The 25081-nt window shown below is 42.8% G+C and overlaps 4 protein-coding genes across 5 annotated transcripts in view; all 4 read right to left on the bottom strand.

The window, feature by feature from the left end:
- LOC125971071 (insulin-like growth factor 1 receptor) overlaps positions 1-9096 on the bottom strand; it is a 49092-nt gene extending 39996 nt beyond the window's left edge. Inside the window, exons 1-2 of the mRNA XM_049723966.2 lie at positions 8172-9096; positions 2898-3464 (exon numbers count right to left, since the gene is read on the bottom strand). Coding sequence (XP_049579923.1) covers positions 2898-3464; positions 8172-8271 — 667 coding nt within the window. The 5' untranslated portion in view covers positions 8272-9096. The remainder of the gene's footprint in view (positions 1-2897; positions 3465-8171) is intronic.
- A 181-nt stretch (positions 9097-9277) lies between these two features.
- Positions 9278-14042, bottom strand: LOC125971079 (high affinity choline transporter 1). 2 transcript variants are annotated; one of them, XM_049724005.2, is made up of 9 exons: positions 13749-14042; positions 13269-13362; positions 13094-13207; positions 11936-12091; positions 11688-11836; positions 11450-11596; positions 10959-11112; positions 10240-10457; positions 9278-10177 (listed from the first exon to the last, which is right to left on the bottom strand). In XM_049724005.2, exons 2-9 carry the CDS (start codon positions 13273-13275, stop codon positions 9656-9658), a joined length of 1467 nt encoding a protein of 488 aa, XP_049579962.1. In that variant the 5' UTR covers positions 13276-13362; positions 13749-14042; the 3' UTR covers positions 9278-9655. The 2 variants fall into 2 exon arrangements, with proteins under 2 accessions (XP_049579962.1, XP_049579961.1); XM_049724004.2 differs by lacking the exon at positions 13749-14042 and having other exon boundaries at positions 13269-13740.
- An 876-nt stretch (positions 14043-14918) lies between these two features.
- Positions 14919-19580, bottom strand: LOC137839518 (high-affinity choline transporter 1-like). The gene is made up of 8 exons (XM_049724003.2): positions 18759-19580; positions 18582-18695; positions 17643-17798; positions 17395-17543; positions 17157-17303; positions 16667-16820; positions 15961-16178; positions 14919-15896 (listed from the first exon to the last, which is right to left on the bottom strand). Exons 1-8 carry the CDS (start codon positions 18940-18942, stop codon positions 15375-15377), a joined length of 1644 nt encoding a protein of 547 aa, XP_049579960.1. The 5' UTR covers positions 18943-19580; the 3' UTR covers positions 14919-15374.
- Positions 19581-19988: 408 nt separating this feature from the next.
- LOC125971077 (high-affinity choline transporter 1) lies at positions 19989-25032 on the bottom strand. Its single transcript, XM_049724000.2, has 9 exons — positions 24768-25032; positions 24051-24246; positions 23875-23988; positions 22605-22760; positions 22357-22505; positions 22127-22273; positions 21632-21785; positions 21034-21251; positions 19989-20971 (listed from the first exon to the last, which is right to left on the bottom strand). Exons 2-9 carry the CDS (start codon positions 24232-24234, stop codon positions 20450-20452), a joined length of 1644 nt encoding a protein of 547 aa, XP_049579957.1. The 5' UTR covers positions 24235-24246; positions 24768-25032; the 3' UTR covers positions 19989-20449.
- Between the last annotated feature and the right edge of the window lie 49 nt (positions 25033-25081).

Genomic DNA, 25081 nt, shown 5'->3' with positions numbered 1-25081 from the left:
ATACGGTACATGACTGAAATTTCAACACGCAACCTTCGGAAAAAATATTCTGGACTTGAGCTTCAAGAATGTTTCCTGAAGTGGACTTGTCAAATTTCAATTGGGTCCTAAAGCATGTGAAGAGGTTTTGCAGACAGAGAGGCGGGCTTGTCTAATCGTGAATGACCTCCCGGCAATGTATCTTTACCGGGCCCGTCTGAGGCACACACAGGACCTGAGGGGGGCTATTTGAAGCGGGCCAGATTCTTTTTAGTCAGGGGATCCCCCTTAACGCCAGCCTTCATGGTATCCCCCCTCTACTCCAAACTCAAAGCAAACAGCATGTAATGTCAGAGGATCCAAGACCTGAGCAAACAAGCCAGTTGGCCGGCGCCGCAGTGATGAGAGGAGGGCTCGGAAAGGCGCTATCTGACAGGCGGAGATGTTAACAGCTCCTGATAAGCGGCGTGGAGGAGAGGGGGGGTAGATCAGGAAGCAGCAGAGGAGAGACTGACAAGGACGAGTGTAGATACAAGGATGGTTTACTCAAAGGCTATTTTTTTTCCTCCTTCCAGCCACTTCCATTAAAAAGTCAAATAAAAGAAATATTGGAAGGAAATTTTGTCAAATGGCCAGCTGGAAGCTCAAAGCAATTTATTATTTTTACTGCAGCAAAATTATTAATTAAATTAATTAAATTAATTAAATTAATTAAATTAATTTACTTAATTTAATTAATTTAATTTAAGTAGTTTTATTTTACCTGTTTTACTTGTTTTTGTTGTTTTGAAGTCATCATATTTTAACTTTATTTTATTTTTACTGCAGAAAAATTATTAATTTAATTAATTTAATTAATTTAATTAATTTAATTAATTTAATTTAAGTAGTTTTATTTTACCTGTTTTACTTGTTTTTTGTTGTTTTGAACTCATCATATTTTAACCTGTCTAACTTTGGGTTTTTAAGTTACTCCTTTTTTAGTTTTTGAAGTTTTTAATGAATGTTATTCAAATCTGCACTTATGATATTTTTTTGACAGTTTTTTTTGTTTTGTGAGTTTTTTCAAAACTGCTTCACTATGATGAGACAAACTTTTCACCTTATTTTGTCCATCACCATTCAGCAAAGTGTCGTGCTTTTTTCGTGGGTGGACAAACATGTGGCAAGCAGACCCTGCCCCATCCCGTGAACGAGGGGCGGAAGGCCCGGAGGCTACGACGGTGTGCTTTCGGCAGACAACAGGCTTCCTCGCCTCATGGAGTGTAATTAAAGAGGAGGCTGGGCCGTATTGACGAGGAAAACCGCCACATGCCCTTGAAGGAACATCTGCACCGGAGAAAAATAAGGCAATTATGTCAATGTGTGTGTGTGTGCAGGAAGGAGAAGGCCGTAATATTAAGTCTTTCAAGTAACTGCTCCAAGGAATCTTCAACTCTTTTTCCACCTTTAATCTATGACAGGGAATTCACTTTAAAAGGTGTTCATTTGATTTTTTTTTACAAACTAAAATAATCCTTAGTTGTACCAAATCTGGCCCGTCAAATAATTCTAAGCAGCCCGTGAAAGCAAATCATATCTTTGCTAAATTTGTCATGTGAATAAAATATGCTTTAACTATTTTTACAGTAACTTGAACAATAAATTCTAACAATAAAAATCCCTTTAATAAAAACAAATACAATGTTGCCTCCCTCAAATCTTTATCTGTAGCCTTAAGACTTCAAGGGCCTCTCTAGATGAATGTGTTTAGCCTGACCTCGACCCCGGCCTCTGAGAACTGCTTCAAAACATCCTCCTGCGTGACTCGAAAACAGCAGAGAACTACTTCACGCTCGGAAGAAAGCGACGGTCACATTAACTGGATAGCAAGCGTGCTAGCGGTTTGTAGCGAGAGGAAACCTCAAGCAAGGTAAATCTTTTAATACCAACGCCGATGTTTTATGGATCGATAGAATAGAGATTCTGGGGAATCTTTAGAATGAATCCAAAGACAACGAAGCCTTTTGAAAGTAGACCGAAGAAACCCTGACAAAAAAAACAATTAATGGCCTTTTTTATGGTGCAACAAAAAAAGTGCACGACCTCCTCCGGTATGCTTGAATAATCATCCCTGACCCTGACCTCTGGAAAACAATGTTGCAACAGTGCATGGGTGGCCAATGGAAGCAAGTCAAGAAAGAGAAACACAATATGCTGAGAAAAAGTCCGCTACGGCATCAACCAATCAAATCTTCCAAAAGTTTGACACCGGCTACAAAAGAGCTTGGGAATGTGGCATTGGCCGATTTTTTTCTGATACATTCCACACCATCTGAAATGATAAATGTGTTATTCCCAATAGTGTGACTCTTCATATCTGCTCACGACCCAGACTAAATTTTGCTCCTCCTTGACTCCAGCAAACTTCCTTGACACCAATTCCTACTTTCCAAGCTTTGGTGTCACAAAAAGAGCACAAAATACAGTAAAAAAAAAAAAAAAAGAAGTATGTAAATTTGTGAAGAGCAAACCGTAAGTTCTTCTTCAAGTCATGTGACCATCCCCTGAACACATGACCCGACCAGAGTTAAAACAGGGATGACCCTCCTCGGGATACTTCAATATGCTTCCTTTCATAAATGGTAAAAAGGAAGAAAAAAAAAAAAATATCCCATCCCGAAGGCAAATATTTAACCGACAAGGTCCAGACAGGTAAACTAGCTGGTTTCTTGGCAGAGCAGCCAGGCCTCACTAATACCTGCGGCTCCATACTGCTGCACTCCATAAATAGCTGGATCCAAAGGAACCGGGAGTGCCTTCAATAGACAGAGTGCAGATGTTTGCACTGGCGAGGTGAGGACGGAAATGAAGGGAAAACACGAGGGATTTGTCCGTCGCTCTTTGCTGCCATCCTAAGAACAAAAACCAGCGCTTACCTTTCTGGCATTTGTTGGACGTCCAGCATCGGTACTCCTGTTTGTTATTGATGGTGGTCTGCTGACACAACGGGTTGTCCTCCATGATGCCCGGGCAGACGTTGTCACACTCCTTGGCCTTTTTATTCCCGCTCACGATGTTGTTGAACTCAGCGTCCATGATGAGCGACCAGTCCACCGAGTCCAAATAGCACAGCTCGGGGTTCTTCTCGATCCGGATGGCCCCTCGGGTGACGTTCCTCAGGTTGTATAAGCCGATGTCCTTCAGGTTGGTCATATCGTAGATCACCAGGGCATAGTTATAGAAGAGGATGCGTCCGCGGATGACGCTCAGGTTGGGGAAAAGCGTGCTCAAACTGTCAAGACCCGGTACACGGAACAGCAGCAGGTAGTCGGTGATGACGGTCAGCTTGGGGAAACTGAGGGAGCGGAACACCTCCTGGTTCTTGGTCTTGCTGTTGTTGATCTTGATGAGGAGGATCTGCAGGAAGCCCTCCACCACCGTGCAGTTCTCCAGGCTCTTGAACTCGCTGACGTCGTTGCGGATGTCGATGCCGGGGCCGCAGACTGCAAAACAATGATGGGTTATTAGTCAGAGTCTTCCTTTTTTTTTTTTTTTTCACTTTAAATACTTTTATTATTTGATTTTATTATTTATTAATATTATTAGTATTTATTTTATTATTTATTCTTATTATTTTCCACTTTGAATATTTTTATTATTTATTAATATTAGTATTTATTTCATTATTTATTCTTATTATTATTTTCCACTTTGAATATTTTTATTATTTAATTTATGCTATTATGGGGCCCATAGTCCAAAATGCACTGCCCACTACTAGAAAGAAAAAAAAAAAATTCCTCATAATGTGATTGGCCTTTAACGGAGGTTTGGGGTGAGGCAAATATTTCAGCGCCTCTGGTTGTTTGGCCTCGCGTCGAAGATCAGCGCTCAACAAGCGGCGCCGAATGAGCTCCCTGCTTTAAACCTGTTATGTTCTTACATAGGCTTAAGTGTGTCACAGCGAGTGCGTGTGTGAGCCCGAGTCAAAACACGTAAACATAACATAAGGCACCCGAAAGAGCGGATTGTATTTCCGGATAAAATGATTGTAGAATGACGACACACCACGGGCCTCACAAAGCAAATAGAGTCCGATTTACTCCGCCAGGCCTCAGGCTCCATCCACTTCTTTTGTTTCCGTTACAGTTTTCCGGGTGGGAGAAAGGGAGGGGATGGAGATGGAGCCTCTCACTCACAAAGGCTAATTTGTTTGTTAGTAAAGAGAAACTCTTTCCTCCCGACTTCCTGGTGAAGCCATTATTACTACAATTGCGGGGAGGGGGAGGGGCAGTCTGGACCCTCTATTGTGGGCAGTTGTGAAAATAAAGTTGAGAATGAATTCCAAATGTTGATCAGAAAAAAAGCGGTCGTTCTAAAAAGTCTGTCGTTTGTTTTCTATTGAGCTGAAATCGAATCCTGAAAGGAAGAATCTTCCTCTCACACCACCCCCACCCTCATTAGGCAGGTTAACCACCAAGAATTCCAATCATTTCCGTGAAACGGGAATGGAGGAGGCCGAAATTTAAGGCTACAGTCGTCGGTGATGGCCGCCCGCCGCCGGTCAAAGAAAAAAAACGGCTTTTTTTTCTTTTCCGATTCCAACAAGCTTTGAAATGTTTTTTTTTCCCAGCACTTTTTTTTAACTGCAGTAAAGTACATCAGCTATACAGCTCTGGAAGAAAAAGTATTTTTTTTAAGTCAAGACATGTTTAAAAAAAAAAAAAGTGAAATAAAACTATACAACTGAAAGAAAAAGTCGTTTTATTTTAGTCAACACATTAAAAAAAAGGGAAATAAATCATTTTAAATGAGCAATCAAAATGTAAAGTAACTCCATGCCTTTCACATGGATAATATTACAAAAAAATTATAAAATTACCAGAAAAGCTGTAATGAAATAAAAGCGCCCGTCCCTCGTTTTCATTCATTTCCATAAAGGGGGAAGAACAGAAATGTTTGTTCGTCACTCCGCTGAGTAAACAGCCCTATCTCAATGAAGTAATGGAATCTGTCAGCTCGTGTTTATGATTGATAAACCTTGACCCCCAAACCCTCAGCAGCCCCTCCTCCAAACTCCAGCGTCCATCACAAGCTCAAACCCGACCCCCTTTGTCGACCCCGCCGCCCGCGAATCAAAAGCGAGCTTAATGGCCTCCTAATCTGATTTGAATTGGGTAAACAGGGGGGGGGGGCTATATTTAAACAAAATTAGTATCCAGCGGGTGACGTCGCCGGCGTCAAATATAGACTTTGAGACAGCGAATCTTTTCTTTTTTTTTTTTTTTCTTTATCATCACTGACACTGAGCATTTGGGGAAAACACATAATTGCATCCTTCGTCGAGCATGAGCAAGATTAGGAGCCGCATTCTTGTCTCGAGCCGTGGTGAGTTCAAGGACAGCTGATAGAGCGCTATTATTCTCGTTATAAAAAAAAAAAAAATCTCATTACTTCTGTTATGAAAAAAAAAAAAAGTTGTGACGTTACCAGGAAAAAAAAGTCTAGTTATGAGAAAAATTTCCAGAGGGGAATGATGCGGTCTGCAACGATAACGAGCGTAACAGCCCCCGTCCAAAGAAACGCTAACTGTGACGTCAGCGTGTTACAAAAGAGCAAAAGAATGCAGCAAGTGTTTAGTAAAGAATCCAAAAGCTGCTCACGCGGATTACCACACGTCACCATTTGATTCGTTTTAAGAACGTCACGCAATCGAGAGAGACCGTGTAGCGGGAACGTCATGGTCCCATCGACACCCTTTAACACCTGCCACATCAGCTGGCTCTAATACTGGAAGTCATCTGACCGCCGGCCACTTCCCCTCAACGGACCTCGCTTCAACCACTGGGTCGGGCGCAGAGGGGACGGCCCATACCGCAACCCAAAACAGTAACATGACACTCACAGGCGCGACAAAGGTCCGCCATCTGTTGAGAAGGCCGGCATGCATGTGAAATAATTCCACGTCATACTCCATCATGACTTTGACAAAGCTGAGCAAGCTTGGGCAATGGTAGCTAGCTCGCTGAGCACAGTCATGGGCTTTCTTATCAAAAGACCCCTGGAATGTCAGGACGGGGAAACAACACTTCCTCAACTCTCATCGTTAACATGGGGACACCTCAGGGCTCTGTATTCAGTCCCCTCCCTCTTCATGCATGACCCATCTTCTGACATGCCAAAATTCTTCATCCTCGGGCCGTAATGTCTCTCTTCATTAATTTACATGTCAGATATCCACTTTCCAATCCAAATGTTTTTCACCTCTGACATCGGCTGATCTTTCACAACGAGGAGCTTGCGATGTTCTTGCGCAATACGCCGCAGGCTATAAAACCGGGAGGCGGCGAGGACGCAACCGAACCCGAGCGAAGAGGATGCTCCACTTGAAATCAAGTGTTTAATTAAGCATTGAAAAGCTCAGCTGGCAGCTCGGGAGGACAGCGTTTGGCGTCAACCGACGGACGAGGCCACTCGCATGCATGCATACACACGCGTGCTTCAACTTGAAAACAAGAAATTTATGCTTTCGCCCGGAAACTCAATTTGAGGTTTTTGTTAGCTGTGAGCAATAATCGAAAAGATTGCAAATCATAAAATACTTTGTGTATTTTATGCTTCTGTGGCCTTTTGCTTTACAAGACGTCAGAGATATCGAAGCTCTCATTAAAGCAAACGGGAGTCTTTAGCGACGTGCTAAAGGCTTTGTGATTATTTACACAATCATTCTAGTTTTTCCGGAGCTACATACTCCTTTCATAAATAATTGAGCGGGGGAACACTGGAGCGCTTCACGAAACCTGACAAGAGTACGCCTTGTGCTCCAACGACCCCACCACGGCATTGGTGAAACACGGGCGGCCATCGATTTAATAACGACTAATAGTACTGGTGTGAACAGCAGAAGGCAATTAAAGGCTTCACATATGCACACAAGCGCACACACACACACACACGCTTACAATCAACAGAACCAGGTCTGTTTGAACCCATGGTTATTTTTACATGCTCTATTTCCAAAGTCTTGTCAGTGTTCCTATGTCACATTCGCCGCATTCTTGGATGAGGAAAGTTGACTGCGGTTGGACTTGAAAGGGTGATTAATTCAATTTCACCGGAATGTGCATTATAATAAAAGGAGCAGAACGAAGAAAATAAAGTCAAACAAACCCTTGTCGATATATTTTTCACCACCGTGGAGTTATGGAGAACGATTTTTGTCTGAGGGCGCCTGCAGCAAAGTGGACACTGTGGGTTGTAATACTGCCATAAAAACAAAAAATGCGGACTAAACCAATCAGCCAGCCAATCACAGGGCACTTAATAAATCTCCTGGATTAGGTGACTAAGGGCTGTCGCAGCAATGTGGAGACTGTGGAGTATAAATACGGCATCTTCATTTCTAGCAATTTTTTTATCACGTATTTTACAATAACAAATCTGCGCAGTGGTCTAAATCCGAATTGCAAGATTGACGGTCAATGCAGCAACATGGAGACTCGGGAGGGTTATTTTCCCTAATGTGTCTTTAACTGGAAGGGGGGGATGAAATGTGGGTCAATTATTTAAGTGGATGTTGAATTTTCACTTAAAAGGAAATGAGGCACTTCAGTAGGATCAATTTGGAGATAAGAATAGCCATTTTGTTGACATAAAACGCAATCTCGTGTTGATGAAGGGATGATTCTGCTCATAAAAATTATCTAGTCGATGTGTGAGTCGGAGGAGAGCAGATGTGTGTCACTGACTGAACGCAGCAAAATGGCCACATGGTCCTGGTAGTAACCTTCAGCTCCTCGCTGCAGCGTCATCAATAGCGTCTCCGTGCGAGAGTAATGTAACATGTGTCTTATTGCGGAGATTATTTCAAATAATAACAATTATAAACATTCTTATGATCATGAAGATAATAGTAGCATACCGTTAGTGAAATACATGCGACCTTGCGCACAGTGAAGCACAGTTTTACCACGATTGTGCTGGGACTTGAACGTACCACAACGCCAGCGTTTCACGTTTTTCCAATTACGTATTATAATAATAAAATAATAATATTAATAATAATATCTTTCAATGAAGTATGTTTATACTCGAGATTTTACGAAGAAGTTCGCTTTTAGAAAAAAATTGTTTTCTCAATGGCTCGTGTTTACTCACTGATGTTAAATTAGAAAGAAGATATAAATTAAAAAATATATGAAAATACTTACTCTCGCCATATGAAGTCCATATGCATAAGGTGGAAAGGGTCGTCAACACAGCCCAAAACAAGACAGTGCCGCTGCCCATTAGTAGTTTGTCAGCTTTCATGTTCCTTATTTCATTAAAAAAAAATAAATAAAAATCACAAGAATACAAATAAATCCAATGAGATTTTGTTTGTATAATAAAGCTCCGGAACGACTTGGTAGCGACAAATATAGTTCAAATGGCTGGGTCGTACAGTAGGATTTAGATTAGAAATAAATCAAATTTTAAAAATAGGTTAAAAAAAATGCAAAGTAGTATTATTTCCTCCAAAGTGCACTGACTGCTATGGGAGCAGCAACACGATGATGGTAATCCCCGTCTTCAGTCTCCATGTCTTCTTCCAATAACAACAACAAGGCCTCAGAATGGGGTTCTCTCCACAATATATCAGCACTTAAATTCGATCCTCATCCCCCCCATCCTCATCATCAGTAGGCGTGAAAGCCTCTCGCGTGGACACTGGAGTAAAAAGGGGGGGATATGCACCCAGGAAGAAAAACAAGGGTGGTGGCTGCGTGGTGATATTAAAAAAATGAATGAAAAGCCAGCCTGGTAGATGTCTTGGAAGCCAAGCGAGCAGAGCAGCGCCGGTGTTTTGCGCCCGTCGTAATCGCGCCAGTGGAGGTTTAAGGGTGGGCTCGTGGAAAATGTGCCACGCAAGAGCAGAATATGGGGCTGAACGCGTGGGTACGCACGCGTCTTCTTCCACTACCGACGTCTTTTTTTTTTTCTTTCGTCGTCGAGAGAAGGGGAAACGAGTCCACGTTGCAGCTGCTAAAATCCCACGGTGAGAGTTTGCGTGTGTGTTAGTGGGTCTTCCGTGGAATCTCTGCTGTAAACAAGAGTCGGCTTCTCTTGCACACACTCACACACGCATAGTGCTCCGGATAAGGTGGCCGGCTGGAAAAGGCGGAGTGGATTCTGGACTCGGCAGGGATGGATTCCCTGGCTGGTGCGCTCTTTGTCCTGCGCTTGCATTATGAGCTTTGAACGAAATATGACATGGAGACGACAATAATAAAAATGCTACATTTAAAATTTTGAATATATATATTTATGCTTTAAATAGTGTCACGTGTTTTACTTTAATACATTAACATCTTCTTCATTTTTTATTTATACATGCATTCTTGATTGTTGAGTTGTGAAAAGTCGATTTTTGCAAATAAAACTTCAATGAACAATGTGCAGTCTGTGCTTATTTGGCTTTCGACATTTGATTCTGATTTTCTAGAAAAGTGTGACGTCATCAAACACCGGTCCTTCAAAATATTGTCTGACAGTAATCCGAGGTGCTAAAAAGGTTGGGGACCACTCAAATAATTTCACTTGTTTAACACTTACACACATTCTTTGAACGGTCTAATGTCGCCCTCTACTGGATTTACTGCGTCATTACAAGGAAATCGGAGGTTATGCTCAAGTATAGGAGAATAGTGTGAGCCTATAAAGCTGTATTAAAAACATACTTCTTTTCCTCATTAGAAATTGTTGATGTCATCTCCTTCTCTTCTGCCTCAATTTTCTTGTTAAACGCATTGAACACATCCCAGGACTGAGGAATGAGCCGGCGAGCGAAGGCCAGCTCGACCAGCCAGGATGCGAGAACGACAGCCGCCAGGGAAATGAATGTAATCAGAGTCCGGAAGGGAAAGTACTGCGTGATGACGCCATCCCGCTCCCTCCAACCCGGGAAGAGCAGCACAGGCGGGATGCCGAGCGCGGGCTCGCCGCTCAGCCCGCGCAGAAGCAGAGCTATCACGTAGCCGCTGATGGCGCCGTAGCAATTGGCCACTCGGAGGTGCACCACACAAAACAACTGAGGGGTCACCACGCAGTAGAGCAGGTCGGCAGCGAGCACCCAGAGCGCAAGGATGCTGCTCTTGTTGAAGGCCAGACCCGTTCCAGCAAGGCCAACCACGAGCACACTTATCTGGATCACCCACTTTAGCTCCCTATCCGATGCCTACGGAAAACAAAAAAAATAAATCACCCAGAGCTAACACCCACACACTCACACACACGCACCTGCTTTCTCAAAGTCGTCTTGTATATGTTTTGGGTGAACATGGACGCTGACGACAGCAAGGATGAGTCCATGGAGGACATCACCGCCGCTGCTAAGGCGCCGATGCCCAACACGGACACCCAGTTGGGTGTGATGTAGCACAGAGCCAGTGGCAGAACATTCCCTGCCTCCCCGCGATCATAAGGTGGCGGTAGGCCGTATTCTGTCTGGTTCCAGTCTTACAGAGAGGGAAAAAAAATGATGGGTCAATTATCTACAAGGCTGTGTTAATGATCACATTAAAGTGAGAAGTCAAACTGCCTCTTAATGATACTTCTTTAAAGTTAAACTTGAATTCTTTCAAGTGTTTGTGCAAAAACACAAATTCCCTGAGCAACACCAGAATAAATAAATAAATAAATAAATAAATAAATAGTCAATATTGAATATTGAACTTTTGAACTTTAACTTGCTCGGGGTCAGATTTTGTTTAGTAAATAAATAAAACAGTCAATATTGAATATTGAAATATTGAACTTTATCTTGCTCGGGGTCGGATTTTGTTTTGAGTGATAGCTCGTTCCTTTTCTGTCGGTCTTTTGCGCTCTCTCGCAATAACGTAGCGATCCCCTGTCCCATCGTGAGTCTTTGTAGGAGGGGATACTGATGCAGATATCCCGATCACACCGGGTGTCCGGTTACTGCTGCCTCCGTGTAACGAGATGCGCGTTTGCCGTACCTGCGGATGCTGCCGCAGCTCCGATGATCACCGACGGGATTCCCATCAAGAAAGCAGCGCCAGCGGCCGCAAAGCAAGTAATCTGAGCCTTGGATGAAGAAGCCGCTGCCAGGATTCTCTGGTACAAAGCCTGGTAGGCCAGTCCACCTAAAGCCTGTAACATAACAACGTTTGTCAAGCGTAACAGTTACAGTTACTAAATACATAACATGTGCTGACAAAATATATTTACGCGGCTGCAACGGCTAAATATATATACGCCTGTTTTGGAGCTCAGGTTACTCATTTTCGCTGAGAGACTTGAGTGCAGAGATGCAATTCACAAAGTTAGCTGTAGGGGGGTTGAGCAAGAAAAACTGGCAGAGAAGTTACGCTCGATGTTTCTAATGGTCTTTTTTAGTGCTCCTAGAAATTGTGGAGACCAACACAAGCACGCAGTGACATCGTAGAAAAGAAACAATCTCAAAAATCAAATAAGCAAAATATCTGACCAAAATGAGAAAGTCATCTGTCCATTTCCCCGCATCCTCAAGCTTCACCTCCCCGATCCACGAGTGGACGCTCGAATGGTTGAGTTGGGCCGTTGGTACCAAGTCAGTCACCGCAGGACTGAGGATCACGAATGGAATACAGAGCCACTAAAACACAAAGTCAAACATTTGTTAGTCAGTCAATCTTCAGTGAATGCCTTCATTCGCATGACCTTTGCACCCAACCTCGATGGCTCACCAGGCTGACAAATATGAACGACAATTGGATGATATCAGTGTATGCAACCGCGTAGAGGCCTCCTAAAAATGTATAAATGATGGAGACGGCCGCAGAGATAAGAATGGAGATTGTCGATGAGAGATCCAGGATGATGCTCATTGTTGCCCCTGGAAATTACACACACACGAAGAAACCACCAGATCAGCAACACTGAACCATCATATTTGAATATGGAAGATAAAATCCATTAAAAATGAATGACGAACCCAGAGCGGCAAGGATGCAGGCCGTCCACAAAATATCACTGATCAAAGCAGGAATCAAAATTGCCGTCGTGAAAAATTGGCCGTAGCGATTCTGAAATGGGTCCAACATCGTCACGTAGCGCTTGGACCTCATTTGTTTGGCAAATAACAATCCTCCTTGAAAAGACAGAAAACATAGTTAAGTGAAAACTAATTTGCTCTTTTTAAATAAAGAGCTTGGAGTTATTCAATAGTCAAACTTGGCAAAACATTGACTGAATATTCATTAACGTTTTAACAGAGTTCACGTTACAAACGAAGGCCAATTAAAATCAATAAATTCAGCTTGAGAAAGGGGGCGGGGCTTCATAATAGAAATGATCAACAAAAGAATGTAGTTTTTTTTTATTATTTCTCTGTTAATGATTACGCTTTTATAAGCCACGTGCGTTTGAGGTAGGAGAAGGCCAAGTTATAACAGAACAGCCATTTTATCTGCTAAGATAAATACGCCTACGTGACCTTCAACGTCTCGGCCCAACAGCTACTTTCATAATATTTACAAAACAAAAACTCAAAAACTCTTTGTTGGTTGTCAAATGCATTTCATCTTATTCTTAATAGTCATTTTTACGAGCAAATGAGCATAATGCTGACGTCAAGGTGGAAAAGGTATTTTAAAAAAAAAAAGATGATTAAAAAAATGAAAGATCCTCCTCGTGTCGAATCAGAGTGGTTGACAAAAAGCCCAGGTACTGCTGTCGAGAATTCGGGGCTCTCCGGATGTCCCTCACATGAGCTGCTTTTTAGAGTTTTGTTCTTGGGGATTTGGTTTCCACTGAGCGACTCCGAGCTGTTCATTAGGATGGTCAAATGACTTAAGTGGGGAGTGTCTATTTTGGAAGAGCTACCGGTGACATCCAAAAAAAAACACTTTTTGAATCATTCATCAGGTAGTAACACGTCACATGACCCTAAAATCTGAGCCCCGTGATCCACCACACAGCCACTGCCGTAAAGGATCACGGTGCTTTCTGATCATACGTGATCAAATGCAAGATTATTTTTTTCTGTTAGATTAAAAACGATGCAATATAAATAGAATTTATTTGACTTACTAAACTAACAATAATCATTCATTATAAACAAACGTTTCTGAATCAGTTGAGTCCCACTCACCTAATAGAAAATTCAAAACATATGCAAGAGGACCAAAAGCCCAGACGAGACCTTGAGTCGGGGAGTAAACAGCCTCGGCGGTCCCCATAATGTAACCTCCTCCGACCCATGTCGCTGAAAGAAAAAAATAAATATATATAGCATCTTAGTGACCAAAAAGAAAGAAAAATCTTACCTGTCATGGTAAAAACTCCAATCACGACGTTGATGTTGCGACCCCCAACGATGGCAACTTCGCTCTTTTGGCCCGTGCATTTCTTCTCCACTTTCTTGGATTTGCGTGAGGCCAAGATGCCAGTTAGCAGAATAACGGCATAAAAGGCAATCACAGCCACAAGTCCACCCACATGCACTGCCATGCTCGAATGACAATGAAAACAAATACTGCATTTCAACTAGGTACTTTTTAATCATCTTTCTAGCCCGTTAAAAAAAAAGGGGGGGCGGGGTGCTTAACAAACTCTTTACCATAATAACACACCCATGAAAAACCTGTTCGTGCATGCGGAGTCGTCTGAGGCCGTGTGTCGGGTCTCGCCCCCCGGCGTTCAACGTGTTAGCAAGTTGTTTGACGACGGATTTTTGTTATTGATCTGACTCCAAATTGCGATCAACACACATGAGTTGCTATATCCTAAACCACACACTGGCGCACCTAACAATTTTGCGAGCTCGTTCTGTCAAAGAGAAGACCAGTAGATCAATCAGACGGGTTGCCCTGTTGCAAAGAAACACAACATGAATATTCAAACATGCAAAACATTGTGTGATGATTGGTCGATGGCCACCTCCTCCCCGTCTAGGTGTTATCGCTGAGTGAAGCTGTCCGGCCTCAGCTGTCTGGCGGTTCCCCGCGAAGCCCGAGAACCAGGACGTGGTGTTCTTCTCACCGACCCTGAGGTGTTCTCGTCAGGTACTCCCTGTCTGGGCCGATGACAGACACATCCTGTTGCACAACACTTTGAAGAAAACAAGTTCATGCAATTTGCCTGCACATTCTTCGCCATCCACACGAGCACTCCTACTAGTGGAAATTATAATGATATGATTATAAGTCTAACACAGCCTTAACAAAATATGTTTGCAAACTGCCGAAAGCACATTTCCCTTTATTGTACATACGTATTGTCCGAGTCTGTGTCAAAATATTCGCACAACACCCTTTACAGGTGACGGCCAGTCAATTAGAATATCATTATTTCAGTAATTGCATTTCTTTTGTTATTTATAAGGGAATTAAAACGTTACTTTTTACCCATACAATTTAGATTTCACATTTGCAGCAATAAATTCATCATGGCTTTAATTGAAAAAAAAAATTAAGGTATGCACAACACGTTTCTAAACTAGCAATTTGCGATGAGTTCCTTTTTGAATAACCCTTTTCTCTCAAATATATTAGCGTGTGCGCCCTACCTAAAATCTCGCTTGAAGGCAAGGTAAACATAAATGGTTCTGTACCCGAGGCATCCAAACATACGAAAGAGCCAGTCTTTTCTTTCTCTCAGAAATTTTAAGAAAATTGTACAAGGTGTTTCTCAAGTATATTTGAGATTCACACTAGTTATTTGTTCCAAAGAAATACTTAAGTGACACAAGTTATTCAATATATGTATATGTATATATTATATAAAAATATATATTACATATATATATATATATATAATATTGAAATATAAAATATGAAGTGAAATTGTCAGTATAACTAACTATTCAAATACGTTTGAAGGGAACTTGCGATGTGCTTGTATCGCCCTCTGCTGCTCTAACCTTGTCATTACAGTTTCAATAATATCACAACAGAACGCAAGAGCAACGCATCCAACAATGTGTGGCTATTTTATTTTGGGAAAGTACAATTATTACTGAATAGCCTAGCATTTAAACACTGAAAACTTAGAAAAGACCAGTAGGAAATAACTGTCTGGGGAGAACAATGGCAGTTCTGAGTCCCAAAAGGTCCAATAGCATTTAACGAGGTCAGAGATTAGGAATACAATGCCATCAACCAGATAGTTTGTAGGAATGGGTGTTAAGGAAAAAAGCCTTTGGATAAAATACGGCTTCCGACATTCACATCGGAATGCTAACATTTGAACAGTTACTTGAAAATGTGCGTCTTGAGGAGCTTCTTTTGTTTCAGTACGCGTACGCAGATCAAAACTGCGGGCTCGCGTATACGGTAATATTCAATAGTTTGTAGAAGAAACTACAGCGTAGAAAATATGTACGAATGTGTGCTCTAATATGCATAAATTAGGCTTTGGCATATCGTGTGCGCCTATAACGCTGTGTTAAAAACATAATTCTTTTCTTCGTTGAACGTTTGTAGTCGTCTTTCATACTCTTTGACTACCCTTTGCTTGTTGAACGCATCCAACACATCCCAGGACTGAGGAATGAGCTGGCGAGCGAAGCCCAGCTCGACCAGCCAGGATACGAGAACGATAGCCGCCAGGGAAATTAATGCAATCAGAGTCCGGAAGGGAAAGTACTGCGTGATGACATCATTCTGTTCCCTCCAACCCGGGAAGAGCAGCACAGGCGGGATGCCGAGCGCGGGCTCGCCGCTCAGCACGCGCAGAAGCAGAGCTATCACGTAGCCGCTGATGGCGCCGTAGCAATTGGCCACTCGGAGGTGCACCACACAAAACAACTGAGGGGTCACCACGCAGTAGAGCAGGTCGGTAGCCAGCAGCCAGAGCGCAAGGATGCTGCTCTTGTTGAAGGCCAGACCCGTTCCAGCAAGGCCCACCAGCAGCACACTTATCTGGATCACCCACTTTAGCTCCCTATCCGATGCCTACAGAAGAAAAAAATAATAATAATTTCCCAGAACTAACACCCACACACTCACACACACGCACCTGCTTTCTCAAAGTCGTCTTGTATATGTTTTGGGTGAACATGGACGCTGACGACAGCAAGGATGAGTCCATGGAGGACATCACCGCCGCTGCTAAGGCGCCGATTCCCAACACGGACACCCAGTTGGGTGTGATGTAGCACAGAGTCAGTGGCAGGACATTCCCTGCCTCCCCGCGATCATAAGGTGGCGGTAGGCCGTATTCTGTCTGGTTCCAATCTTACAGAGAGGGAAAAAAAATGATGGGTCAATTATCTACGAGGCTGTGTTAATGATCACATTAAAGTGAGAAGACAAACTGCCTCTTAATGATATTTTTTTAAAGTTAAACTTGAATTCTGAGGTGAAAACTCCCATGGTGCTTTGAAAACATTAGCTGGTCACTTTGGCACTAATTTGGCTGATAAGAGAACCTGCGGATCAATGTTCCCTCTTGTTTTTCAAGTGTCTGTGCAAACACACAAGGTCCCTGTGCAACACCAGATTAAATAAATGAATAAAATATTGTCAATATTGAAATATTGAACTTTAACTTGCTCGGGGTCGGATTTTGTTGTTGCGATAGCTCGTTCCTTTTCTGCAATAATGTAGCGATCCCCTGTCCCATCTTGAGTCTTTGTACGAGGGAACACTGACGCGGATTGCCCGATCACACCGGGTGTCCGGTTACCGCTGCCTCCGTGTAACGAGATCTGCGTTTGCCGTACCTGCGGATGCTGCCGCAGCTCCGATGATCACCGACGGGATTCCCATCAAGAAAGCAGCGCCAGCGGCTGCAAAGCAAGTAACCTGAGCCTTGGATGAGGAAGCCGCTGCCAGGATTCTCTGGTGCAAAGCCTGGCAGGCCAGTCCACCGAAAGACTGTAACATAACAAAGTTTGTCAAGCGTAACAGTTACAGTTACTAAATACATAACATGTGCCGACAAAATATATTTACGCGGCAGCGACGGCTAAATATATATACGCCGGTTTCGGAGCTCAGGTTACTCATTTTCGCTGAGTAGCTTGAGTGCAGAGACGCAATTCACAAAGTTAGCTGTAGGGGGGGGTGTTGAGCAAGAAAAACTGGCAGAGAAGTTACGCTCGATGCTTCTAATGGTCTTTTTTAGTGCTCCTAGAAATTGTGGAGACCAACACAAGCATGCAGTGACATCGTAGAAAAGAAACAATCTCAAAAATAAGCAAAATATCTGACCAAAATGAGAAAGTCATCTGTCCATTTCCCCGCATCCTCAAACTTCACCTCTCCGATCCACGAGTGGACGCTCGAATGGTTGAGTTGGGTCGTTGGTACCAAGTCAGTCACCGCAGGACTGAGGATCACGAATGGAATACAGAGCCACTAAAACACAAAGTCAAACATTTGTTAGTCAGTCAATCTTCAGTGAATGCCTTCAATCGCATGACCTTTGCACCCAACCTCGATGGCTCACCAGGCTGATAAATATGAACGACAATTGGATGATATCAGTGTATGCAACCGCGTAGAGGCCTCCTAGAAATGTATAAATGATGGAGACGGCCGCAGAGATAAGAATGGAGATTGTCGATGAGAGATCCAGGATGATGCTCATTGTTGCCCCTGGAAATTACACACACACGAAGAAACCACCAGATCAGCAACACTGAACCATCATATTTGAATATGGAAGATAAAATCCATTAAAAATTAATGACGAACCCAGAGCGGTAAGGATGCAGGCCGTCCACAAAATATCACTGATCAAAGCAGGAATCAAAATTGCCGTTGTGAAAAATTGGCCGTAGCGGTTCTGAAATGGGTCCAACATCGTCACGTAGCGTTTGGACCTCATTTGTTTTGCAAATAACAATCCTCCTTGAAAAGACAGAAAACAAGTTTAGTGAAAACTAATTTGCTCTTTTTAAATAAAGAGCCTGGAGTTATTTAATTGTCAAACTTGGCAAAATATTGACTGAATGTTAAAAGTTCAGTCAATGATCATCACACACAAATCTGGGTGTGGTTAAATTTGTCCTCTGCATTTAACCCATCCCTGTGTGATTCTCATCCATCCCATGGGGGAGAGGGGAGCAGTGAGCAGCAGCGGTGCCGCGCTCGGGAATCATTTGGTGATCTAAGCCCCCAATTCCAACCTTTAATGCTGAGTGCCAAGCAGGCAGGCAATGGGTCCCATTTTTAGTCTTTGGTATGACCTGGCCAGGGTTTGAACCCACAACCTTCCAGTCTCCGGGTGGACACTCTACCACGAGGCCACTGAGCTGGTTTATTAACCTTTTAACAGATTAAAATTAAAATCAGTAAATTTAGCTTGAGGGAAGGGGACAGGGCTTCATAATAGAAAAGATCAACAAAAGAATGTATTGTTTTTTTTTTTATTATTTCTCTGTTAATGTTTACGCTTTTATAAGCCACATGCGTTTGAGGGAGGAGAAGGCCAAGTTACAACAGAACAGCCATTTTATCTGCTAAGATAAATACGCCTACGTGACCTTCAACGTCTCGGCCCAACAGCTACTTTCATAATATATAATAAGTCTAAGTTTATTTATTTTTAATAGAAGCAGAATTTATTTGACTTAATAAACTAACAATAATCAAACTTTTCTGAATCAGTTGAGTCCCACTTTAGATACTCACCTAATAGAAAAGTCAAAACATATGCAAAAGGGCCCAAAGCCCAGACGAGACCTTGAGTCGGTGAGTAAACAGCCTCGGCGGTACCCATAATGTAACCTCCTCCGACCCATGTCGCTGAAAGAAAAAAAAAAATATATATATAGCATCTTAGTGACCAAAAAGAAAGAAAAATCTTACCTGTCATGGTAAAAACTCCAATCACGACGTTGATGTTGCGACCCCCAACGATGGCGACTTCGCTCTTTAGGCCCGTGCATTTCTTCTCCACTTTCTTGGATTTGCGTGAGGCCAAGATGCCAGTTAGCAGAATAACGGCATAAAAGGCAATCACAGCCACAAGTCCACCCACATGCACTGCCATGCTCGAATGACAATGAAAACAAATACTGCATTTCAACTAGGTACTTTTTTTTTCCCAACTTTCTAGCTCGTTAAAAAAAAGGGGCGGGGTGCTTAACAAATTCTTTCCCATAATGACACCCATGAAAACCTGTGCGTGCATGCGAAGTCGTCTGAGGCCGTGTGTCGCGTCTCGTCCCCAGGCGTTCAACATATTTGCAAGTACATACGTGTCAAAATATTCGCACAACACCCTATACAGGTGGCGGCCAGTCAATTAGAATATCATCATTTCAGTAATTGCATTCCTTTTGATATTTAGAAGTGAATTAAGGGACTTAAAACGTTACTTTTTACCCATACAATTTAGATTTCACACTTGTAGTTATAAATTCATCATGGCTGTAATTGAAAAAAATAAATTATATAATATATATAGAGAGAATTTCTTTTGAACAAATAACTAGTGTGCACGTATGACTATTGCAATATTCTTGTATTGCCCTCTGCTGCTCTAACCTAGTCATTACAGTTTCATTAAATGCCTCAGAAGAATGGAAGAGCAATGCGTCCAGCAATGTGTGACGACAGTGGTACCTCTACTTACGAACTTAAATGGCTCCACGATCGGGTTTGCAAGTAGAAACATGTGCAAATAGAAGCAATGTTTTCTATAGGAATCCATTTTTTTAAAGTCAATTTGACGTTGTTTTCAATAGGAATCAATTAAGTAAATTTGACATGCACGCTAGTTATTTGTGCAAAACAAATGCTCAAGTCACACAAATAATTATTATATATTTTATCAAGTAAAATTTCCGAAAGCCATGGCATTTCTTGATATAACAGATTTCATACACAAGGCAACCACCCAAAGCATTTACCAACAGAACATCTGAAGACGAACCCAAATGTCTTCAGCATAAAGAAGAACAAAAACTATGGAAGTGACCTTAACTATTCAAATACGTTTGAAGGGAACTTGCGATGTGCTTGTATCGCCCTCTGCTGCTCCAACCTTGTCATTACAGTTTCAATAATATCACAACAGAACGCAAGAGCAACGCATCCAACAACGTGTGGCTATTTTATTTTGGGAAAGTACAATTATTAATGAATAGCCTAGCATTTAAACACTGAAAACGTAGAAAAGGCCAGTAGGAAATAACTGTCTGGGGAGAACAATGGCAGTTCTGAGTCCAAAAAGGTCCAATAGCATTTAACGAGGTCAGAGATTAGGAATACAATGCCATCAACCAGATACTTTGTAGGAATGGGTGTTAAGGAAAAAAGCCTTTGGATAAAATACGGCTTCCGACATTCACATCGGAATGCTAACATTTGAACGGTTACTTGAAAATGTGCGTCTTGAGGAGCTTCTTTTGTTTCAGTACGCGTACGCAGATCAAAACTGCGGGCTCGCGTATACGGTAATATTCAATAGTTTGTAGAAGAAACTACAGCGTAGAAAATATGTACGAATGTGTGCTCTAATATGCATAAATTAGGCTTTGGCATATCGTGTGCGCCTATAACGCCGTGTTAAAAACATAATTCTTTTCTTCGTTGAACGTTTGTAGTGGTCCTTCATACTCTTTGACTACCCTTTGCTTGTTGAACGCATCCAACACATCCCAGGACTGAGGAATGAGCTGGCGAGCGAAGGCCAGCTCGACCAGCCAGGATACGAGAACGATAGCCGCCAGGGAAATTAATGCAATCAGAGTCCGGAAGGGAAAGTACTGCGTGATGACATCATTCTGTTCCCTCCAACCCGGGAAGAGCAGCACAGGCGGGATGCCGAGCGCGGGCTCGCCGCTCAGCACGCGCAGCAGCAGAGCTATCACGTAGCCGCTGATGGCGCCGTAGCAATTGGCCACTCGGAGGTGCACCACACAAAACAACTGAGGGGTCACCACGCAGTAGAGCAGGTCGGTAGCCAGCAGCCAGAGCGCAAGGATGCTGCTCTTGTTGAAGGCCAGACCCGTTCCAGCAAGGCCCACCAGCAGCACACTTATCTGGATCACCCACTTTAGCTCCCTATCCGATGCCTACAGAAAACAAAAAAAATAAATCACCCAGAACTAACACCCACACACTCACACACACGCACCTGCTTTCTCAAAGACGTCTTGTATATGTTTTGGGTGAACATGGATGCTGACGAAAGCAATGTTGAGTCCATGGAGGACATCACCGCCGCTGCTAAGGCGCCAATGCCTAACACGGACACCCAGTCGGGTGTAATGTAGCACAGAGCCAATGGCAGGATATTCCCTGCCTCCCCGCGATCATAAGGTGGCGGTAGGCCGTATTCTGTCTGGTTCCAATCTTAGAGAAAAGAAATGATCAATTGTCTACGAGGCGTCACTTTGGCTCTAATTTGTGTACTTCAGTGTTCCCTCTTATTTTTCAAGTGTCTGTGCAAACACACAAGCTCCCTGTGCACGCTGTGCAACACCTGATTAAAAAAAAATAATTGTCAATATTGAATATTGAAATATTGAAGTTTAACTTGCTCGGAGTCAGATTTTCTTTTGCATAATAGCTCGTTCCTTTTCTGTCGGTCTTTTGCGCTCTCTCGCAATAATGTAGCGATCCCCTGTCCCATCGTGAGTCTTTGTAGGAGGGAATACTGATGCGGATTGCCCGATCACACCGGGTGTCCGGTTACCGCTGCCTCCGTGTAACGAGATCTGCGTTTGCCGTACCTGCGGATGCTGCCGCAGCTCCGATGATCACCGACGGGATTCCCATCAAGAAAGCAGCGCCAGCGGCTGCAAAGCAAGTAACCTGAGCCTTGGACGAGGAAGCCGCTGCCAGGATCCTCTGGTGCAAAGACTGGTAGGCCAGTCCACCTAAAGCCTGTAACACAACGTTTGTCAAGCGTAACAGTTACAGTTACTAAATATATAACATGTGCCAACTAATTATATTTACGCGGCTGTGCCGGCTAAATATATGTACGCCTGTTTCGGAGCTCAGGTTACTCATTTTCGCTGAGAGGCTTGAGTGCAGAGACGCAATTCACAAAGATAGCTGTAGGGGGGGTTGAGCAAGAAAAACTGGCAGAGAAGTTACACTCGATGTTTCTGGTGGACTTTTTTAGTGCTCCTAGAAATTTTGGAGACCTACACAGATGTTAGCACGCAGCGACATCCTACAAAAGAAACAATCACAAACATCAAATAAGCAAAATATCTGACCAAAATGAGAAAGTCATCTGTCCATTTCCCTGCATCCTCAAACTTCACCTCTCCGATCCACGAGTGGACGCTCGAATGGTTGAGTTGGGCCGTTTGTACCAAGTCAGTCACCACAGGACTGAGGATCATGAACGGAATACAGAGCCACTAAAACACAAAATCAAACATTTGTTAGTCAGTCAATCTTCAGTGAACCCCTTCAACCTTTGCGCCCAACCTCGATGGCTCACCAGGCTGACAAATATGAACGACAATTGGATGATATCAGTGTACGCCACGGCGTAGAGGCCTCCTAAAAATGTATAAATGATGGAGACGGCCGCAGAGATAAGAATGGAGATTGTCGATGAGAGATCCAGGATGATGCTCATTGTTGCCCCTGGAAATTACACACACATGAAGAAACCACCAGATCAGCAACACTGAACCGTCATATTTGAATATGGAAAATAAAAAACGTTAAAAACAAATGACGAACCCAGAGCGGCAAGAATGCAGGCCACCCACAAAATATCACTGATCAAAGCAGGAATTAAAATTGCCGTCGTGAACAATTGGCCGTAGCGGTTCTGAAATGGGTCCAACATAGTCACGTAGCGTTTGGACCTCATTTGTTTGGCAAAAAACAGTCCTCCTTGAAAAGACAGAAAACAAGTTTAGTGAATACTAATTTGCTCTTTTTAAATAACGAGCCTGGAGTTATTTCATAGTCAAACTTGGAAAAATATTGACGAAATGTTCAGCAATCTTTGAACAGGGTTTCAAGTTGCTAAGGAAGGCCAATTAAAAATCAGTACAGAGGGAAGGGGGCGGGGTTTCGTCATAGAAACGATCCACATGCATTCATCCTAAAGAATGTATTATTTTTTTTTATTATTTCACCGTTAATGATTCCTCTTTTATAAGCCACGTGCGTTTGAGGAAGGGGAAGGCCAAGTTACAACAGAACAGCCATTTTATCTGCTAAGATAAATACGCCTACGTGACCTTCAACGTCTTGGCCCAACAGCTACTTTCATAATATTTAAATCCGATTAGCTTTGTTGTTATCGTGTGGCATTTCAGGTTATAGAAAGAGCACAAAAACTGTTTGTTGGTTGTCAAACGCATTTCATCTTATTCTTAATAGTCATTTTGACAAGCAAATGAGCATAATGCTGACGTCAAGGTGGAAAAGGTATTAAAAAAAAAAAAAAGATAATTAAAAAAATGAAAGATCCTCCTCGTGTCGAATCAGAGTGGTTGACAAAAAGCCCAGGTACTGCTGTCGAGAATTCGGGGCTCTCCGGATGTCCCTCACATGAGCTGCTTTTTGACCTTAAAATAGCAGGAGAGTTTTGTTCTTGGAGATTTGGTTTCCACTGAGCAACTCCGAGCTGACTTAAGGGGGGGAGTGTGTGTGTGTGTGTGTGTGGGGGGGGGGGGGGGGGGGGGGGGGGGGAGGAGTCTATTTTGGAAGAGCTGCCGGTGACATCCAAAAAATACTTTTTGAATCCTTCATCAGGTATTAACATGTCACATGACCCTAAAATCTGAGCCTCGTGATCCACCACACAGCCACTGCCGTAAAGGATCATGAAAGAGCACGGTGCTTTCTGGTTATACGTGATCAAATGCAAGATTTTTTTTGTTTTCTGTTCGATTAAAAGCAATGCAATATAATAATAATGCAACTTAATAAACTAACAATAATGATTAATTATAAACAAACTTTTCTGAATCAGTTGAGTCCCACTTTAGATACTCACCTAATAGAAAATTCAAAACATATGCAAGAGGACCAAAAGCCCAGACGAGACCTTGAGTCGGGGAGTAAACAGCCTCGGCGGTCCCCATAATGTAACCTCCTCCGACCCATGTCGCTGAAAGAAAAAAAAAAAATATATATAGCATCTTAGTGACCAAAAAGAAAGAAAAATCGTACCTGTCATGGTAAAAACTCCAATCACGACGTTGATGTTGCGACCGCCAACGATGGCGACTTCGCTCTTTTGGCCCGTGCATTTCTTCTCCACTTTCTTGGATTTGCGTGAGGCCAAGATGCCAGTTAGCAGAATAATGGCATAAAAGGCAATCACAGCCACAAGTCCACCCACATGCACTGCCATGCTCGCATGACACTGCAAACAAACAGGAGTCAACATTGAACACAAAGTTGATGTGGAGGAAAATTAGAAATGTCGGTGCCCACCAGCGGTCAGTTGAGTTTTAAATTGTCAGGAAACGGACGGTTAAAACAGCTTTACATCGCTTAAAGTCGATATATTGGACTTTATCGATATATCGTCTAAAAAAAGTGTTATCACGAAAATGAATGGCGACAAAGAAAAAAACGCCCTTAAAAAAATAAACGGATAAAATGATTATTTGCGGAGGTTTAAGTACGCCTCCAGAAACATAATTTTTTGTGGCCATTACTGGTAGTTTTCTGACATCAAGTGATGTTAATCTTTTTCTTTTGGCCTGGGGTAAGATATAGAATTGGGGCAATCCATTTAATATGATCAGGTTTTTAATGGTCGCAAGATTTTTCGCGTGCTTTTAAAATACATCGCTTGTGGCCCATCCTGCCCCCAAAACAGACATCGGGCGAGATATTCTAATTAAAACATATCTGACGGGCCTCCACGTTGGAACTCACCGCTACGCGAGAGAGGTAGAAAGGTTTGTTGCTTCTATTGCTGCTGCTGCCTCCTCTTCTCTTCTCTCCTCTCCTCTCCTTCTACATCTGCACCCCCCTTCACTTGGTTATCCACCCTGGAAGCGCGACTCCCTCCTTTCTATTGTTCGTCCTCGGCCAGCTGCCCTCATGTGCTGCGTTTGCATGCCGTCACGGCGAGTGGAAAATTTCTAAAACACTCGGAACCCACGCCTGCCGGTTACGCACCACGGTGGTGTCGACGTCAGAAGCATGCGACAATGGCCACCTGACATTCGATTTGTAGAGGTCGCTTT

This window comes from Syngnathus scovelli, chromosome 6, assembly GCF_024217435.2.
Source record: "Syngnathus scovelli strain Florida chromosome 6, RoL_Ssco_1.2, whole genome shotgun sequence".
In the NCBI taxonomy this organism is placed as follows: Eukaryota; Metazoa; Chordata; class Actinopteri; order Syngnathiformes; family Syngnathidae; genus Syngnathus; species Syngnathus scovelli.
The sequence above is the reverse complement of the archived record's forward strand: the minus strand, read 5'-3'. Positions and strand labels throughout refer to the sequence as shown.